Source organism: Xenopus tropicalis, chromosome 3 (genome assembly GCF_000004195.4).
Source record: "Xenopus tropicalis strain Nigerian chromosome 3, UCB_Xtro_10.0, whole genome shotgun sequence".
Lineage (NCBI taxonomy): Eukaryota > Metazoa > Chordata > Amphibia > Anura > Pipidae > Xenopus > Xenopus tropicalis.
In genome coordinates this window covers 110,237,847-110,259,813 of record NC_030679.2, presented here as the reverse complement: position 1 = coordinate 110,259,813, position 21,967 = coordinate 110,237,847, and the positions used below count along the sequence as shown (strand labels likewise).

The 21,967-nt window shown below is 38.9% G+C and overlaps 2 protein-coding genes across 2 annotated transcripts; one reads left to right on the top strand and one right to left on the bottom strand.

Annotated features, from left to right (window-relative positions):
* Positions 1-293: 293 nt before the first annotated feature.
* mrpl46 (mitochondrial ribosomal protein L46) lies at positions 294-3,990 on the bottom strand. The gene is given in 4 exon segments (NM_001103031.1): positions 294-911; positions 1,496-1,669; positions 2,061-2,253; positions 3,756-3,990. Coding segments are annotated over 4 exon segments (837 nt in total). The 5' UTR covers positions 3,975-3,990; the 3' UTR covers positions 294-660.
* A 416-nt stretch (positions 3,991-4,406) lies between these two features.
* Positions 4,407-21,738, top strand: mrps11 (mitochondrial ribosomal protein S11). The gene is given in 6 exon segments (NM_001142250.1): positions 4,407-4,498; positions 7,773-7,892; positions 9,407-9,505; positions 12,138-12,267; positions 18,813-18,878; positions 21,404-21,738. Coding segments are annotated over 6 exon segments (588 nt in total). The 5' UTR covers positions 4,407-4,433; the 3' UTR covers positions 21,512-21,738.
* The last annotated feature ends 229 nt before the right edge of the window (positions 21,739-21,967 follow it).

The following is a 21,967-nucleotide window of genomic DNA, read 5'->3' as shown; positions in this document are numbered from 1 at the left end:
TGTTACAATATAGGTATAGCAGAAGGACTGGCATTTGCTTTTACACCTGAGAAGATTATACAGGCTGAGTTATACAGAGTACAGATGAGACTTAGATGTAGATGGCAATGGCAGAGGTCCCTTTCCCTGGAAGACCTTTCTTTGCTACGAAACTTTAGAGTTTTTCGGATTTTTGATGCTGCCTTTGTGCGACAATATGAAAACGATGCAGTTATCGTGCGCCATGTAAAACAAATTGAAGTTCTGTCAGCTTTTCCACATCTTTTTTAGTTACAATTTTTTGTTAAATGTCAGTGGAAATGAGTTTATTCGAATTAAAAAAAAATAAATAAAAATTAAATTTTTAATAAATCTGCCTCCATGTGTCTATAAAGATGACATTGAACAGTATTGGAATCTTAAATATGGTAAACAGCAATTTCATGAGGGATTCTACTTAAGTCACATTTGCACCATTTTACTATGTTGTATTTTGGTGCTAAAGCATATACCAAATGTCCATATTCTATAGACAACTAACAAGGTTTATCTTTGTAACACTTTAGATAAGAAACTCTAGATTGCTAACTGTGCAGACTCTACGAGGCAACCAATGCAAAATTATAAGTCCAAAGGAGGCAAACAGAATTCAAACATTTATTAACTATATTTACAGAATTGTCACAGTTCTATCACAAATCTGTTCACTTGTGAGAGATATGCTGGTTTTAAATAGTCCTTGAGCTCTTCCTTAGCAACCCAGACATACTCTCCTTGTTTCTTGTTGAAGGTAAAGTCACCACTTTTAAGCAAAGCTTTGAAGAAAAACACTTTGGCTCCCACCACATCCTCTGCTCTCAAAAGCTTGGGGAATTTGTACTTGTAAAAGCCACATGGAGCATTTCCAAGAAAATGGGCTGGAATATGATTATCTGTAAAAAAATAAATAAATGTACACATTTCAGACCAATTTGCAATATCCTATTTGTTTTGAAAGAATATATGCTAAAAACACTGGTTGCAAAACAAATAAATGCAATTAAAGTCAATGTATGAAGATTTTATTACAGAATTTGTCATCTATTTTTTGTATTCTTGAAATGGAAATTATTCTTAATGTAAATTTTCTAAAATAACATAGCCACCTAATAATACGTTTGCTTCAAGACAGTTTGGCAGCAAATTGCCATCATATGTCAACTATTTTTACAGGGGAGGCTTCCAGTGTGTATGCTCCTGGTCAGCAATCACCAGCATGGAACCTTAGGCCGAAAGCAATGTTGTCAATCCCTTCACCAGCAGGTAGGGGAAAACCTTTGACTGTTAGGCATTGAGTTTGATGCTGTTGAAGGGGAGCTTTGGTTACTGTGCTAGGAAATTTTAGTTTCCTTTAAGATAAACCTACAGCTAGTAATACCCACCCGCAAATAGGTTTCCATAAGAAGCAGCAGCTGTAGTGATGAAAATTTGGGTAAGCCATACAGACCTAAGAAAGGATACATAAAATAAGCAATACCTGATAGAGAAGTCAAAGCCCTCTCAGCTGTTTTTCTCATTGTCTCCCCAAACTGCCATTCCATCTGTGGAAACATCCAGATTTCTTCCTTGCCAATCTTCTCTTTTACCAACAGCACAAGATTATTCGCTAATTTCCTGTTTATGGTAGACTTGTCATTCTTTTTATCTGCTTCTATAAGTAAGTCAAGAGAAATACATATACATAAGAAAATACATAGCCTGAACATCCTATGCAAATGGGACAAGACACATTCTTAAAACACTTCAGAGCTTCACAATTCTAATTTGTCTCTTTTAAAAGAAAAAGTTACATATCTTTTAAACTATAAAATAGCTGATTATTTTATATACTAGCACAGATGTGTAATTCTTATTTATGTAAGACATATCACTGTATACTGTGTTGCTTTAGGTAGCATGTTCAAGTTTTTTGGCAATTCTGGTAAAAATAGACCATATCTGTAGTAATACCATATACAATTAGCTGATTTGGATACAAAAAAATGTAATGTCTTTATTATGCCAGTAGTAAATGTGGAAAGTGTTTTGCCATCTAAAAGTACCTGTTATTCGTGGTGCAAGTCTAAACTGCCTGCTTTTTTGTTCCCACATATCCTCAAGATCTTGAGCTAATACAATTTCTTTATCATCTTCTTCATCTGAATCATAATGATCGGACTGCTTTCTGCGAAGACGTGCTGTATCCTCCATAAGTCGGATCTCATGGTCTGAATACAAGCTGCTCTCCAACTCCATCTATACATAAAGTATTAAGTATCATGATATTTTACAAATACTTAATGACTGCATTATACCTTTGCGCTTTATGGGACACTAAAAAGTCTAACTGCTGCATGTCATTCCCTGTGAAAGCAACAGCAATTCTGGTGCTCCATGTCAGGGCTCCACAAATACAGCTAATTTGACAAAAATGCCATTTCAGGAGATCATGTTCTGGGGATGGCATTTCTGCAGCAGTTTCTGTAGGTAACCAGATTTAACTGGGATGAAAAGAGAAAAGTTTAACAAGCATAAAAAGAGGAAGAAGGTGGAAGAAGAAGTAGCTAAAAACTAAAGGGAGAAAGACAAAAGAATAAGATGAAAACTGGCAAAGAAGGGTGCAAAACAGGCCTACATTGGTGGTTCACCTTTAAGTTAACTTTTGGTATGGTATAGAATGGCCAATTCTTAGTAACTCTGCAATTCATCTTCATAATTTTATAGTTTTTGATCAATTTGCTCTTCTGACTCTTTTCAGCTTTCAAATGGGGGCACTGACCCAGGCAGCCAAAAAACTATTGCTCTTTGAGGCAAAAATAGTATTCTTATTGGACTTTTTATTACTTATCTTTGTATTCAGCCCCTCTCTCATTCATATTCACGTCTCTCATTTAAACCACTGTCTGGTTGTTAGGGTACTTAGGAACACTAGCAACCTCACACTTTTCACATACCAAACTGGAAAGCTGCTAAACAAAAAGCCGGCGAGTTAAACTAAATATTTCAACTGTGCCCTAAGTAAATACATTAAATGAAGCACAATACAGCAGCATGCACTTCTTATAGATGATCTAATATTTTAAGGGTCATTGATGCTGATTTTGTTTGAAAAAAAAGTGACCAATTGGGTACATCTGGACTAACATCACGCCACAGAGTAGGGTCCTTAGGTACAAACGAACAATTATGCCATCCTTAATTCCGCTGCAGTACAGGTACGGGATCCATTATCCGGAAACCCATTATCCATAAAGTTGCGAATTACGGGAAGGCTATCTCCCATAAACTCCATTATAAGCAAATAATTCTAATTTTTAAAAATGATTTCCTTTTTCTCTGTAATAATAAAACCGTGCCTTGTACTTGATCCCAACTAAGATATAATTAATCCTTATTGGAGGCAAAACAATTCTATTGGGTTTATTTAATGTTTAAAATAATCTTTCAGTAGACTTAAGGTGTGGAGATCCAAACTATGTTAAGACCCCTTATCCGGAAAAGCCCAGGTCCTGAGCATTCTGGGTAATGGGTCCAATACCTGTATACCTACATATTCATATTATGCATATACTAGGTAGTAGTGGGGGTGGGCTGTTTACTCTATGCAGCAGACATTACAAACCCAGTAATTCCCATTAAGTTGTGTGCAGACCAGTTGTAGCAAACCCTTCAGATACCTGCTGTGTTAGTTCTACATCCATTCGTGCCTTTACTCCTACTGCTAAATACATAAGTATCCGCCTCCTAGGTCACCCTACCTGCTGCAGCATGTCTTCCACTTCCTGCTGCTGGGGACTCTTTAGCTGCGAAACTACCGTCGGCCTTTTCAAGCACACGGCTCCGTGCAGCCGCCATGGCGACACCACTCCTTTAGTCGAAGATACTAAACCGCGAGAAACTAAAAAGTTCGGGCACCGAAACACAAGCAGTCCATAAGAATATGCGCCGCCGACCAACCTCCGTACCGGCGCCGCCATTACTGCCAGGAAAAGCGTCACTTCACACTGACAGAGCGACGGACTGTACCATCTCACAAAGGGGTGGGCGTATACAGAGTGTCATAAAATACACGAACGAATATCAGTTGCCCCTTATTATTTTAGCAGTATAAGCTTAGTAAAGTTTATTTATTAATGGCAGTTATTTGGATTACACATTTTAATGTAACTATGGAACATATCGTAAAGGATAAAATGTTTTCCAGTTAGTTTTCCAGTAAACTCTGCAGTCAGTGTCCTTTGCCTTATTGTATACTAGCCGACACGTTTTACGATCACTTAAATGACCAGCTTTGTTGCATTTATTACAGTGAATTAGTGCAATCTGGAGCAGGGGCATACAGCTAACTATAGTCCCTTTCTCCCCCCACCACCCGTGTGTAGATGGTTTGGGCGGCGTGACCTTGCTGTCAGAGTGTTGGAGAAACACCGGGAGAAATGAACCCGGCGCTGTGGAGAACGTGGAAGTGTGTGCTCTCTGTGGGGAGGCTACAAACCCCGGGGTAAGGAGCCTGGCGGGGGTGGGTTAAAGTTGGCCTTGGTGTCAGGTCGCCAGTAACTTGCTCTTTAACCCTGTCATTGTGGCTGTAGCTAAGCATTGCCGTCCCCTATACGCACATACATACTCCCCTATACGCACATACATACTCCCCTATACGCACATACATACTCCCCTATACGCACATACTCCCCTATACGCACATACATACTCCCCTATACGCACATACATACTCCCCTATACGCACATACATACTCCCCTATACGCACATACATACTCCCCTATACGCACATACTCCCCTATACGCACATACTCCCCTATACGCACATGCATACTCCCCTATACCCACATGCATACTCCCCTATACCCACATGCATACTCCCCTATACGCACATGCATACTCCCCTATACGCACATGCATACTCCCCTATACGCACATACATACTCCCCTATACGCACATACTCCCCTATACGCACATACTCCCCTATACGCACATGCATACTCCCCTATACGCACATGCATACTCCCCTATATGCACATGCATACTCCCCTATACGCACATGCATACTCCCCTATACCCACATGCATACTCCCCTATACGCACATGCATACTCCCCTATACCCACATGCATACTCCCCTATACCCACATGCATACTCCCCTATATGCACATGCATACTCCCCTATACGCACATGCATACTCCCCTATACGCACATGCATACTCCCCTATACGCACATGCATACTCCCCTATATGCACATGCATACTCCCCTATACGCACATGCATACTCCCCTATACCCACATGCATACTCCCCTATACGCACATGCATACTCCCCTATACCCACATGCATACTCCCCTATACGCACATGCATACTCCCCTATACGCACATGCATACTCCCCTATACCCACATGCATACTCCCCTATACCCACATGCATACTCCCCTATACCCACATGCATACTCCCCTATACCCACATGCATACTCCCCTATATCCACATGCATACTCCCCTATATCCACATGCATACTCCCCTATATCCACATGCATACTCCCCTATATCCACATGCATACTCCCCTATATCCACATGCATACTCCCCTATATCCACATGCATACTCCCCTATATCCACATGCATACTCCCCTATACCCACATGCATACTCCCCTATACGCACATGCATACTCCCCTATACGCACATGCATACTCCCCTATACGCACATGCATACTCCCCTATACCCACATGCATACTCCCCTATACCCACATGCATACTCCCCTATACGCACATGCATACTCCCCTATACGCACATGCATACTCCCCTATACGCACATGCATACTCCCCTATACGCACATACTCCCCTCTGATGTCCCATGGCTAATTAGCTTGCACATGCCTCTGTCACTGCCCTTTAATTAGCAGGTTAGCGTCACAGCATTACATCTGCAATAGGTGTAAATGAAGTGTAAGCAGATGATTTATAAGGCTGTTACTGCCTGTCTTTGACTCTTCGCTACTTAGATTGTAAGCTCTAGGGGACAGGGACCCCCTTCCTACTGTGTCTCATACCACATGGCAATTATATATATATATTTATTGTATTTATTTATTATATCACTAGTCCTCCCTGTGTGTAATTTTGTATTCTGTAAGATTGTACAGCGCTGCGTACCCTTGTGGCGCTTTATAAATCAAGTTATACATACATACATACATACATACATACTGTCCCATGTTCCATTGGGGGGACCACTGCCTGCTTGGTAGTCGGTGACCCTAGCAACCATATAGTGAATACATTGCCACAGTTAAGCGTCACAATCATTTAGAAAAATGTAACAACCAAGATAGCACTCTGCACTGTAGGCAAAGTAATATATATTTCAGTTTCACAAATCTGTGTGATCTGATAAAGTCTTCTCAGCACTATTGAATCATGGGTGCTTCTTTGGATCTATTTGATCAAGTTGCTGTCACTCACACATATCTACTTTTTAAAGGAGACATATCATAAAAATTATGAATGTACCAGTGAATTATATGCCTCTAGATATAGAAGCATTGTGCTTAAAAAAAGTTGTGTTTCAGACCACCAAAACCCCAGTAGTCCCGCCCATCTGTTTTACTTCCTGCTGCCTGAATTCTCTGGATGTGCAGGGGAGCCAGCAAATCTCAGTACAAGGCACTGTAGGATAGGAACCAATCAGCAGCTAGGCTGACCTGATAGGGAACTGAAGCCTGTCTTTGCATGTGTGACTGAAGGGTTGTGATTGGCTATCCCCCTCCTACTGTGCTTCTGGCAGGGACCGTTAGGACATGCCCACCCTTCATTTCAAACAGGGACAAAGAACTGATAGGATCTAAAGGGAGCTTCAAAAAATGGGCCATTTTTACAGATATGATTAATTTTTAGCACAAAGTAAAACCAGCACCATATATTATTCATAATTGCCTACAAAATGAGTGTTTTTCCCATTTTTCCAATATGTCTCCTTTAAAATTCTCTCTGCAATAAACTGAGTGTGGTGCCACCTTACAGAGCCCATATTGTGCCTGCTCCCCTGCTAATTGACCAGCGCATTTGTGAACATATAGAATGCTGCATAGCAAATATAATATGACAGGTTTCATAGCTGCACAAAAAGTAAAAATAGGTATGAAGACCAATTGCATAATGTCTTAAATACCACTGTCTACATCAGGGATCCCCAACCTTTTATACCCGTGGGCCACATTCAAATGAAAAAAGAGTTGGGCAGCACACAAGCAAGAAAAAGTTCCTGGGGGTGCAAATAAAAGCTATAATTGACTATTTGATAGCCTCTATGTGGACTGACAGCCTATAGAAGACTCTGTTTAGCTTTACACTGGGTTTTTATGCAACCAAAACTTGCCTCCTAACCAGAAATTAAAAAATGGGCACCCACTTTGAGGCCACTGGGAGCAACATCCAAAGGGTTGGTGAGCAACACGTTGCTCATGAGCCACTGGCTGGGGATCACTGGTCTACATCATACTTAATTTACTTTCAGTTGTTTACTTACATCAAATGATATTCATCAAAATGAAATCTGGCTCCATGTTTATACCATCAGCAGTTAGGAAACTCATTGCTTATGTATGAGCCATAACCCTGACCACTACCTTTTTGTTTCAGTATTATTCCCTCTCTTGGGCTGTACCACTCCACTGTGGAATTCCTTTTCCTCCTACTGTATGTAGTATTTAAACTCTCCAGTCACTTTATAACTCATTTTATTTTCTGTCTTTTGGCTTAGAGCCTTGCAGATATCAAGCCATCGTACACTACATGTTGGTGTTCAAAGGAGTCAAGAAGCCAGTGAGAATGTTAGCGGCCTGAAAGTAGAAACTGAGAGTCAAAGTTCAAAAGATTTTAGGTGAATTATGAATTTCTTATTTAACATTGTTTTTGTAAAACATTATAACACAATTGTGTTTATGACTTTATCACTGAAAATGTAACAGTGCATATAATGAGGTAATGCACACATCCCACATGTAGGACTGCTTTTCCACACACAACTCACCACAGGGAGAAAGAGGCTCAGGTGCACTGCCCTGAGACTTCATCTAGGGGAGTGGAGGTCACCATTTGTTTGAAGAGCAGGCACTCACTGAGCAAATCTTCAGGCAAAATTCTTAACTAAAAAAGTAACTTTACTGGAGTACCGCCTTACGCATTTCACAAATAGTTAATCATAGGCTTCTAGGCCTATGATTAAGTGTCTGTGAACACAAAACGTGTAAGGCGGTACTCTAATAAATCTACTTTTTAATCAAGAATTCTGCCTGAAGATTTGCTCAGTGAGTGCCTGCTCTTCAAACAAACCGTGATAAAGTGTAGGACCTTGACAAGAATGTAGCACTTGTGAGTTAAATGGTAAAAGTTTGTGTCCTGCCAACAATACCTTTTAGGATTGGGCTAACAAAGCAAAGAATTGTGAAGTGAGAACTCTATGGATTCTTGACTTCATTACAAAAAAACCCTATAATGGTGTGTAATACACTCATACTTGTTTCATTGTATTAATTAACTGCACAGTAGATTGCATGAAAAAAGGGATATTCAAATAACCATCATTCCCTGTGAGTATATTGCAGATACAGGTATATTAGAAGGTGGGGGTTTTTTTTCTTCATGATAAAAAAAGTCTTACCTTTTCATTGCATGTGATAACGCCATTATATCTGACTTGCTTATGAAGATGTTGTTATCCAGTCCTTCTCGCAACTTTTATGTGTTGGATTTCATTGAAATACATGCTTGTGAAAAAGTTGTATGCAGAAGTAAATAAAGCAGCTTTCAAAATTCTTCACATTTTTTTTAATTAGTGCTGTTTACCTAGAAGGCCTTTGGCACCATCCCTATTGTAGCTCACCCATCAATTCCATTAAAGTGTTTCCCCTATCCTACACATTTTCTACATTAATGTGAGAGTTAGCATACTGCATGCTAAATAGTCACACTAGAAGCAGTGGAAGATTTAAACTGGCTGCCTTTTGTATATATTTTACACTTACATTTAGGTAATACTGGAGACCAGAATAATGGCAAACATAGGCAGGGAGTGTGCAGGTTTGATATGTTGTTAGCTGGGAATAATTTACTGTGTTAAGTGGTACAATCACTTTAATGCTTAAAATGTGCCTTTCTTTATGCTGTCAAGAACATATGTTGCAATATGACATAATAAACACACAGGGGTGCCCCTGCCCTGCACAAGCTCCATGTGCTGGTTTTCCTTTTTATGCAAGCTTCATTGGGCATTTGGCAGAAGGATTTGGAGAGGCCAGGGTGTGCTGATAGCATTGTACATGTCTACAGACCATTTTTTGATGGTTAATTTAATATTGTCTACTAAATCTTATTTCACTTTCTGATTATTTGCAGTCCAGTTCCACCTCTTCCAGGACAAAATAGCCAATTAAGGTGGGGAGGTAAAAAGTTTGAAGAAATACCTATTGCTCATGTAAAAGCAACTTACAACAAGTGAGTATCACTGAGGCTAATGTTGTATGCAGACACACACCTATTATAGTCCCTGGGATATTCTCCAAGTCTGACCAAAGCAAGCTGTATTGGTGACTATGGGCTTTATTATTTCCTGTACCAGTGCAGATGTAGGAAACTAAAATACTTTTACACTTGATCCTACTTGAAAATAATTAAGGGAAGGGTGAAATGCAAGCAAATTTCTAGTCACTTTTAAACCCCTGGCAATTGTTAGCTACCACCCAGTGAATATAATCGGTAACTTTGGACCCTGGGCAAGTGAATCTCTTCACTGAAAAATGCACCATCCGGGAATTTTAAACCTGCCAGATCGACATCTGGATAATTTTTGGGCATATATGGGTTTTGCAGGCCTGTCGTAGGGCTTTTGTCTGAATGGGCTAAATCGGCAGCCCATTCAGATTTGTTTTTAACTGTAATTATTAAATTTCATATGGGGCTAGCCATATTCATTTCCCAGGGTACCATAGCCATGTGACCTGTGCTCTGATAAACTTCAGTCACACTTTACTGCTGCGCTGTAAATTGGAGTGATATCACCCCACTCCCTCCCCCCAGCAGCCAATCAGCAGCCAATCAACAAAAAAACGGGAAGGTAGTAAGATAGCAGCTCCCAGTAGATATCAGAATAGCACTCAGTAGTAAGAAATCCAAATCTGGCTTGGGACTCCTCCAGTTACATGGGAGTAGGAGAAACAATAGGTTACCTGAAAGCAGTTCTAATGTGTAGCGCTGGCTCCTTCTGAAAGCTCAGACTCAGGCACAATGCACTGAGATAGCGCCTACACACCAATATTACAGCTAAATAAAAATACATTTGATGGTTCAAGAATAACATTTTAAATGGCAGTGTGAATTATTTGCTATGTAAACAGTGTAATTTAGAAATGAAAAGTATACCATTAAAATCATGGCAGTATCCCTTTAACTCTTCTAATTCCTGAAGGCAGGAGAAACATAGGGTAAAGATAAAAACAAAGCAGTGATGGGTTAGTGCTTTCTAATACATTGATACAAAGAACTTCTTGACTGCTGTAAGTTCATTTGGCACTTATTTAATATACTAGATGGATACTGCCCTTTTAATACATGAGTATACTCTAGTATGGCTTGCCTCTGCAAAATGAAATCTGTCTACACTGGTTGTTTTAGTATTCTGTAACTGCTTTTTTTTCTGCCACCTTGCCATCTGAAAGTTTATATCTGAAACTTCAGGACTAATATAATTGTATTGGAAGGAAAAACAACAAACCCTTTTATCTTATGTATGTTAAAGAGTAATGTGTAGTGCCAAATCTCTACACCAAGAAGCAACAATAATGCCTTTTACTTCTGAAATCCAAAATGCTGATGCTTCCATTTGCTACTTTTTCCATTTGGGATAATGAATATTTTAAGAAAGAGCAAATCATGTTGTGTATGGAATGTACTGAAAAAACGATCTTCGCTTATATAAAACCAGGCCGAGTTACTGTTTTCCATGAAAAAAAGAAAAGCCTATATTATGCACACAGTTTTGCAGCAGTTATCAGCCTCATGCTGAGAACTTGGCTTTGTGATTGTGCAAACCATTGAGCTGCAGTTAAGTGAAAGGGGCCTAATGAAGGCCAATCAATACCGTAGGAAATGCAAATGGCTGTACTAAATCTGTCTTCTCAGAAACTGTTGTGTAATGTTGCCCTTTTATTATAAGGGGTTGCCATAGAGGGTAATAAGATAATGAAACATGTTATCATCTGCTCAGTCTTCCAAAGTAAATAGGCATGCAATCTCAGAATACTTAACACACAAAAGACAGCACTACTAAAACACCAGTGAGTCTATACACTAAAACAGGGATCCCCAACCTTTTCTCACTCTACACAGTCAAATGTAAAAAGACTTGGAGAGCAACACAAACATCATAAAAGTTAATGGAGGTGCCAAATAAGGTCTAAGATTGGCTTTTAGGTAGACTATGCACACAATCAGCTTACAGGGGGCTTTATTTGGTAGTAAATCTTGTTTTTTATTCACTGTATGGATCCTAGAGCTACAGTGGTACCCCATGGGTTCCCCAACATCAGTAGGCAAACTTGTGCACAATTCACAACAGGAGGTGGGGCAGAATGGAATTTACAGAAATAACCCTGCATTGTGAGTAAAAAATAAGGCAGATTGCCCTTGCTTCATAAAGGAGAGGCATCCCAACATTTAACATGTCAAAATCACAACATTTTTATATCATTACCTTGGCTGTGACAGTTGTGCCCATTTGCAACCTGTGACAAATGAGGTTCTGTAGTGTTATCCCATATTCCATATGTCAACCATGGTCACAGCTTTTATACAGAGTAAAGGAGTTGGGAGTATATGTAATTGTAAGTTAGTATTTCATATAACATTTACCTGTGGAAGCTTTGCACCTTTGTGTATTCAATCTGAACTTGTTAAATGCAAATGCAATATACCATGCTATCATTCATTCATTTTAGTGGGAACTGCCTGTCACTGCTGGTGAGGCAGTTCTATGCCCAAGATGCATATTAGAACTGTGGGAGTAAGAGTGGGAGTAAGAGTTTGCAACTGTATATTTTCAGCCCTCTGTATGTTTTTTTTTTATCCCCAGTACTCATATACAAGTAACAAGTCATGAGAGCCAGTCTCTAGTGCGCACGTCCTGTGGTACAGAAGGCTTCAAAAATGCCAAGAAGAGCACTGCAGTGGCTGCTCAGACCGCTGGCATTTCTGCTGCAGCAGTAAGTCTTGCCTTAACATTCTTATATACCCAATGCATATGTAACAGGTTGTAAAATAATTCAACTTAGTGTGAAGTGGAAAAAAAAATGGGACATTCTGCAGAACAGAAGAACTCTGGATTCAAGCTTGTTTATTGGCTCACATTTTTCAAGGCTAAGGGTCTTATTTATAAAGGCGTGTAACATATATTATGCCAAAATAAGCATCAAAAGTGGTATTCAATAAATGGTGCATTGGTAAGGCTGCATTGTTCACGAAATAACACCATGTATTATATTTACCTTTACTCATCCATTATATTAGTTGATTAGATCTGGTTGCATAATTTATAAATGTATATTTTTGTTTTTTAAGTGGCAGAGCAAAACCCAGAATTATCGGTTCAACACTGTTCATATGTTATAAACGTATTTTTAAAATATGCCCTTTATAGTTTGCCTAGTTACCTCTTCTAGCTCTGACACTGAATCCCTATCTAGAGACCCTGTTTTTATCCCCAGTGACAACTCCATAAGATACCGGACAAGTTGCTTTGAGGGTTTAGCTGTTTCAAGGCCAAAATGTGTGTGTGGGTACCCCATGTATCCAAATACCCCTGGACAGTGAGGGTATAACTACTTACCCAGAGCATCACATGTATCACTGCTACCCCTGATACCCCCGTCACTGTGACCCTCTGGATAATTATCACTTCCCCTGGTCTGTAGAGTAGGAACACTCAGAGGTCCAGCCTATCCTAAGTGTCAGGAGATGTGCAGCAAAAAGACTTTATGATGGTTCTATTTGTTATGCTGCGCCGGTACACACTCAGCCCATAACCGTGTCTTTGCTTTATACCTGCAATTGGTACCTGAAGCTTGGCAGTGTGTAATATCTTCTCTGTGTGAATTCTGCACAGAATATAAATTGGTATGCAAATGCAAGTGTTATTGTTTACATGTGAATTGCAACATTCCTGATGAGCTGTTAGTGAACTTGATGTAGCAATATATAAATGAATGGCAACATTAGTATCTTTGTTTTTTTACAGCACATTTATTTGCTTTTCTTTCTTACACTATAGCACACTTTGTTTGCAGGTTACATAGTTACATAGTTAGTTACATAGTTACATAGGGTTGAAAAAAGACCAGAGTCCATCAAGTTCAACCCATCCAAGTAAACCCAGCACACACAACCCACACCTACCAATCTATACACTCACATAAACTATATATACAACCACTAATACTAACTGTAGATATTAGTATCACAATAGCCTTGGATATTCTGATTGTTCAAGAACTCATCCAGGCCCCTCTTAAAGGCATTAACAGAATCTGCCATTACCACATCTCTAGGAAGGGCATTCCCCAACCTCACTGCCCTCACCGTGAAAAACCACCTACGCTGCTTCAAATGGAAGCTCCGTTACTCTAATCTAAAGGGGTGACCTCTGGTGTGTTGATTGTTTTTATGGGAAAAAAGAACATCCCCCATCTGCCTATAATCCCCTCTAATGTACCTGTACAGAGTAATCATGTTCCCTCGCAAGCGCCTCTTTTCCTGAGAAAACAACCCCAACCTCGACAGTCTAACTTCATAGTTTAAATCTTCCATCCCCTTAACCAGTTTAGTTGCACGTCTCTGCACTCTCTCCAGCTCATTAATATCCTTCTTAAGGACTGGAGCCCAAAACTGCACTGCATACTCAAGGTGAGGCCTTACCAGGGACCTATAAAGGGGCAAAATTATGTTCTCATCCCTTAAGTCAATGCCCTTTTTTATACAAGACAGCACTTTATTTGCTTTAGTAGCCACAGAATGACACTGGTTACACACTGGGGTTTTGGGGGCTCTTATCATTTAAAAAAGGGGAGGGACTGTACTGTGTACTTTTCTGTTTGTCTCCCTTGTGGAAGGTCAGAAGTGATGACCAAAACTTTTGGATTTCAATATATTATCCTCTGCACTCACCCATTATCAATATATATATATATATATATATATATATATATATATATATATATATATATATATATATATACAGTGGAGGAAATAATTATTTGACCCCTCACTGATTTTGTAAGTTTGTCCAATGACAAAGAAATGAAAAGTCTCAGAACAGTATCATTTCAATGGTAGGTTTATTTTAACAGTGGCAGATAGCACATCAAAAGGAAAATCGAAAAAATAACTTTAAATAAAAGATAGCAACTGATTTGCATTTCATTGAGTGAAATAAGTTTTTGAACCCCTACCAACCATTAAGAGTTCTGGCTCCCACAGAGTGGTTAGACACTTCTACTTAATTAGTCAACCTCATTAAGGACACCTGTCTTAACTAGTCACCTGTATAAAAGACACCTGTCCACAGAATCAATCAATCAAGCAGACTCCAAACTCTCCAACATGGGAAAGACCAAAGAGCTGTCCAAGGATGTCAGAGACAAAATTGTAGACCTGCACAAGGCTGGAATGGGCTACAGAACCATTAGCAAGAAGCTGGGAGAGAAGGTGACAACTGTTGGTGCGATTGTTCGAAAATGGAAGGAGCACAAAATGACCATCAATCGACCTCGCTCTGGGGCTCCACGCAAGATCTCACCTCGTGGGGTGTCAATGATTCTGAGAAAGGTGAAAAAGCATCCTAGAACTACACGGGAGGAGTTAGTTAATGACCTCAAATTAGCAGGGACCACAGTCAACAAGAAAACCATTGGAAACACATTACACCGCAATGGATTAAAATCCTGCAGGGCTCGCAAGGTCCCCCTGCTCAAGAAGGCACATGTGCAGGCCCGTCTGAAGTTTGCCAATGAACACCTGAATGATTCTGTGAGTGACTGGGAGAAGGTGCTGTGGTCTGATGAGACCAAAATAGAGCTCTTTGGCATTAACTCAACTCGCTGTGTTTGGAGGAAGAAAAATGCTGCCTATGACCCCCAAAACACCGTCCCCACCGTCAAGCATGGGGGTGGAAACATTTTGCTTTGGGGGTGTTTTTCTGCTAAGGGCACAGGACAACTTATTCGCATTAACGGGAAAATGGACGGAGCCATGTATCGTGAAATCCTGAACGACAACCTCCTTCCCTCTGCCAGGAAACTGAAAATGGGTTGTGGATGGGTGTTCCAGCACGACAATGACCCAAAACATACAGCAAAGGCAACAAAGGAGTGGCTCAAGAAGAAGCACATTAAGGTCATGGAGTGGCCTAGTCAGTCTCCGGACCTTAATCCAATAGAAAACCTATGGAGGGAGCTCAAGCTCAGAGTTGCACAGAGACAGCCTCGATTTAGAGATGATCTGCAAAGAGGAGTGGACCAACATTCCTCCTAAAATGTGCGCAAACTTGGTCATCAATTACAAGAAACGTTTGACCTCTGTGCTTGCAAACAAGGGTTTTTCCACTAAGTATTAAGTCTTTTTTTGTTAGAGGGTTCAAAAACTTATTTCACTCAATGAAATGCAAATCAGTTGCTATCTTTTATTTAAAGTTATTTTTTCGATTTTCCTTTTGATGTGCTATCTGCCACTGTTAAAATAAACCTACCATTGAAATGATACTGTTCTGAGACTTTTCATTTCTTTGTCATTGGACAAACTTACAAAATCAGTGAGGGGTCAAATAATTATTTCCTCCACTGTATGTATAGGATACTAAGATATTTTGTTCATTCAATAAAAATTTTTTTGATAAAACATTGAAGGGTGTGCTGGCCACAGATGATTATTTTCTATACATACATAATTTTGGCTAAGCACCCCGCAGAATATTGAGCCTTAGAGTGCTGACACCATTTGGATTGATATATATATATATATAAATTAGTTTTTTTTTTGTTTTTTCATTCATTAAAATCAAATGAGTTGAGTGTTCTTTCTGGACCAAACCATTTTTTTTTTCTGGAAATGTCTTGGCCATGGTATGTTGCAGCTCTGCATTGTGCATATCTGACTCAAACAAGAGATCGTCCAGTAGTAGAACTTACAAAACATTTACATATATAAAGAGCCACAAGAAGAAATAACAAATGCTATTCATGAAAAAGGTTTGTTTTGCACAATCCAGTTGGTTTTATTATTATTATTATTATTATTAGTAGTAGTAGTAGTAGTATAATGACAGTTCTTTAGTTCAATTGTTTTCAAATTAGTAAACCAAAAACAATTACTTTTTTTTTTTTTTTTAATCTGAGAAATATTGGCAAGGAATGTATTAGCTGTGAGAGCTGATGTTAGTAAAGCAGCTCAGGGGGCATGCCCAGTAGAGCTGAAGTTAATTTCATATATATGAATATTAATTGATGAATTTCTAACACTTCAGAGAGTCTCTATTCATGTGTGATGCTTTGTGTCCGTACAGCAGTGCTAACATGACCCACAAGGTGGCAGCACCTATCCAGTCAAGTCCTCATTTCTTTTTTAAATATTTGCACATTCATTTTTGAGCTGAGGCTTTCTGTGATGCTAGCAATATAAATAGTGTTTTCCCTGTTTAAAAAGGAAACCAAGAATACCTTTTAAATTTTGTCTTTTAGATGAATGATTGTCCTGCACCTTGTACCATACATCAATTACTGAAAGAAAAGCTTCTATCCTTCCTTCTCCATGTATGAGTGTGCTGATTGGCCTTGGGCAGATGCAGAGATGTTAGAAAAGGACCCATTTACACCCCAGTGCATATGTGATGCAACATTAAATACATGTCTTCATTTTTTATAGGGAAAATACATGTTTACCAAGGCCTCATCCACCACAATACAGCAGGAACAGGAAGGTCACCTTTATGTATAGGGAGGCTACAATTAGAAGGCTTTACATTACATAACTTATAATTATATATAAATATATATCAATTGCTCTCTTTTTTGGGGAGGGTAACTTTACTTTATTTTCCTTCTACACAAATACATTAATCAATGCCCCCATTATCAAGGAAATCATTATGCATATTGCCAACTTTCAAATTACTGCTTTATAATGGAAAAAAAATAGGGACACAATAGACAATGTAATTGAATTAATTTTTAGCAAGGTGCTTTATGTGTAAATGACATTGATACATAATTGTTTTACACTCAAGTCTGCTGCGCCTGTTGACACAGTCCACATTGGAAACCCTGGATTTATGGCACCTTTTGGGTGTCAGTAGCTCTTGGGTTCCCCTGAATCAATAGGCACACTTGCACAGGATTCATCAAAATTGGCTAGACAGGCACAAGGTGCTTAGCAGGATTATACAGAAGTGAAATGAGCATATTTAGGTCTAGGTATCTTTTAATGAGTGATGTGAATAGATTAGGACCCCTGATTTTATCTACCCAGACTCTACATTTTCCCAGAATTCATGCCATTTTGTTTTGGTCCCATTCAGCCAAGCTGGTTTTAGAATATCAATATATTTTGCTGGGCAAATTCCAGAAGGATGCCCAGTAGTTCAATCTATTTTACATTTCATCAAAACTTTCCTAAGCAATATTTTCATGAAATGAGGCATTTCTTGAAGCCTTTAAAGGCTCATAAGATTGTGCTGTACTGCTCTAATCAGCTGATTCCCATTCTGCCCCATGTAGTGGTAGTGCTCAGCAATACAAAATGCTTGCATGGATTCAGAATTATTCTTTTTGTTGCATGGCAGAAAATGAATTGTTAAAGCATCAGTAATGTTTTGCTGAGTGGTAACTATTCTTACTGTTTGTAACATTTACAGAAATTTGATCAATCAAACCCTTAAAGCTAATTTTAAGACTAACTACCCTTTTTAGTAAGTAGTTGACCCATAGAAGGTAATGAGTAAATGGAGACTTTCCAGTGTGTGTAATTGTGTGTGTAATTCTAGCCTATTTACTGGTGCTGATCTCCCTGGTGTAGTCCTTTCTAGCTGTGAGGTGAGCTACTCCCCTCTTATATAATAGGATTAGCAGAAATTATCATTTCTTTTTTTTTTTTTTTTTTTTTTTTTTAAAGCAACGGGTTCAAAAAGTAACTTCTTAAACATATAATTACATGACGCAAATGTACAGATTATAAGGAATAGAATAGAAAGGCTTTAGCACATATGGCAGAGAAATGACTTTGCTGGGGGCCCAGAGAGGAAGAAGTTAAACCTTTCCACAAGAATGCATCTCTCAGGTTGTGGGTCATTAGGAGTTTAAAAAGCATTTTCTGCTTATAGATTAGGCGCTGGCTGTTCCATTTATTCAAGCTGATACCCCTGTGGTTTAATTCATAAGCCACGATTTTCTCTTGGCAATTTTCTCTCTGCTTGCCACTCTGTATTTGTTGTATAATTGTTTATTGCTGGGCAGATCAGGATGGGTGGTTCCTCCGTACTCTTGGACAAATTGCCAGTCAAATTGTCTTGCATCTCATTTTTTCCCTTCTTTTTCTCCTTCTCATTTGTTGCTGTGTGTTTATTCCCTTCTGACAGAGTAATACATTCTTATATTTGAAATGTTACAATAAAGTGCAGGGAATTGGGCATCTTATGCAACAATAAACAAACCCTTATTGCTACTTTTCTTGTTAGTATAACACATGGCCAAATATTTCTTTCCAGAAAGCTATTGGTAAAGGTGTTTCCCATGTGCGCGTGGTTTTGAAAGGACTGGGACCTGGCCGATTGGTAAGTTGGCTTTTCTCTTCTCATTGTCTAACTTGACTTATTTCTGTCTTGTACACTTAGTAAATTACAGTTAAGGGCTCTTACATGCGGATGTTTTTTGCACAATTAAAAATACATGCTGTTTTATGTGAGTTTAAAACACAGCTCTCTCTTACTGTAGACACATCATGTTGCATTAAAACACAGTTACACTAAACTGTGATTAAAACACAATTCTCTAAGGCCTGGAATACAAACAGGAGGAATATAATGGAATCAATTAGTGGATACATTAATGTGCACTCAAACGTGCATCTCCATTGCACAGAACAGCACCCATGTGTAATGGGCCCACAACTAGGAGCATGTAAAGAATGCAGGTGAAACTTCATAAAATAGTCTGAAGAGTAAATATCCATCTTTAACTAATTTTTTAATCGGTTATTTTATAATTTTACCCCATGCCACCTACTGTGCATCTGCATTCAGGCCCCACCTTACTGACCGTTCACTAGTCTCCTTCACTTTGGTGGGTCATTTCCAACAGGAAACGTTTACTTGTAAAGGCCACAAACTGGACAATTTCTATAACATTGCCCATAGGCCAATCCCCATATGACATTTGACATGTAAAGGTGGCCTTCCATGGGCCAATAAAAGCAGCCAATGAAGTGGAGCTGCATCGGCTTGTTGATGCAGTCCTTGCCCTGATGACCACATCCCATCAATGTGATCCAAATGATCAGATGAATCTGATATCGCCCACTTCAAGGTGGGCATATCAGAGAAAGAACTCAATCCTGTGTATAATGCCAGAGTAGATGCAGGACTACTTATGCAGAATAGAGTCAAGGGAGGTGAAAAGAGATATTTTTCTTGCTTAGGGCTGCTGTATTAAGAAAAACAGCAGTTCTATTTAGTATTTTACAAATTTTAATTTGCAAAGAAGAAGCAACAGGTTTAGAGATGAAAGAAAGATAATAGGAAAGGGCATGAAGTGGGAGAACAAGATTGGAGCTGAAATGTGTATAGTGATTAGAGGAGAAACCCTCTCCCACATATAGGCTTCTCATTGTTCAGCTTTGCTACAAATAAGGCTGGGAAGAGTGTAGCAAACAAATGTCCCCCAAATAGAAGGGCAGAAAAAAGTGAACAGTTCTCCAGAAGATAAAATGAATAGTAATAAACAGCCCACCTTCATTTGTAAAAAGGCACACACCATGTGAGCATGAGAAATTATCCATAGCAACCAATTTAATGTTTGCTTTAAATAAATGCTTGCTGCTGATTGGTTTCTGTTGGTGACTAGACCTGCAGCACACTTTTTTTGCACCTTTTACAAAACCCAGTTAAAGACATAGCCAGCATGGGGCAGATGAATTAAACTGACAGCTGATCTAAGTACGAAATGAACTAGCTATGTTAGTGAAAGCTAGGAAAAACATTATGCACAGCTTTTTTAATAAAGTGTATTGCTGAAGGGCTACCAGTCAGTATGTGATCATATCCATTTAACTTAATGGTGATAGCCAGCAACTATGGATAAAGAAATATTTCTATGTATAATTAGGCTTAGTCACAGTAAAGGAAGCAGACATTTACTTGTTTACTTAGAAAAATAATGGGCCTCACTTGGCCCACTTCTCTCATATTGTCTCTGGGTATTTGTGTTCAAATATACCAATATGTAGGATAGATTTCAAGCTCATTACATTAATTGATACTCACACATTCTCCCTTATAGGGGGTTGTTCAGCTTAAAATTAACTTTAAGTATGATGTAGAGATTGATATTGTGAGGCAATTTGCAATTGGTTTTCTCTTTTTATTTGCATTATTTAGCTTTTTGTTCAGCAGCTCTCCAGTTTGGAATTTTAGCAGCTATCTGGTTGCTAGTGTCCAAACTGCCCTAGCAACCAGGCAGCGGTTTAAATAATAGACTGGAATATAGATAGGAGGGAAATGGGATAGAAAGTTAAGTCATAAAAAGTAAGAATAACAATAAAATTGAAAGCTCACAGAGCAATAGTTTTTTTGGTGGCTGGGATCAGAGGCCCAATTTGAAAGCTGGAAGAAGGCAGCAAATAATTTAGAACTATAAGGAGTAAAAATGAAGACCAATCGAAAGGTTGCTTAGAATCTACTCTTCTATAACAAAGTTCATGTAAAGGTGAATCCCCCCTTCAAGTAAATATGAAGAAAAGAAAAAAACAATCTGTATGCACAACAGGTTCCTTCGTTGTTACTGTACATATAAGGGTAAATGGAACCGATACTGTTGGCCTTTTCACATACTGTATAATTTACAGACTAGGAACATTTAACATTTAAATTGTTATATCTTACGCAGTTTTAGAATGCAAAAGTCTGCCTAACTGTATGTTCATTCAAAGCATTTTGAAAAAAAAAATGTTAATGGGAAATCCTGTGCAGCATGGAAATGTACCAACCAAGGTAAAGGGAATGATGAAGGTCTTCTAATGCGATATTTAAAAGTATAAAGCCAAGAAGGCAATGTGTATTAAAACATTTTTTCCACCTTTTAGTCTGCCATTAAAGGTTTGACAATGGGAGGACTAGAAGTGATTTCAATAACAGACAACACCCCCATTCCCCACAATGGCTGTCGCCCACGCAAAGCACGCCGTATGTGACGAGAACCAGAGAATGGACTAGACGTATCATCCGAATGTATAACTTGTGGCATTTATAGCAAGTCTTTATTGGTCGAGAGGGACAGATATTCTGCTGTCGGATGTATCGCTGGGACCCACACTCCCCTCACAGTTATCCTCCGGCACCTCAGCTCAATGTTACGGCTACGTCGGCTTGCTCAGGCTGGAAACCTGGGTTGGAAGGGTTAACTGGGGCACCAGGAAAAGAAAAATGAAAGGAAGAATTTTGCCAAGACAGTTTTTTTCCCCTTGCTTTTTACGATGCCTCTAATAAAATGAAAATGTCAGAAAATGTTTGAGCTCACCTTTTGTGTAGTTCACGCCTCACACATTTCTCCTTTCCTTCAATGTCCTTGAAAATTACATGAGAATTTTATTCTCTTCAAAAATTACAGGTAATAAAAATCACTGTACAGCAAATTGCTTTTCCAAACA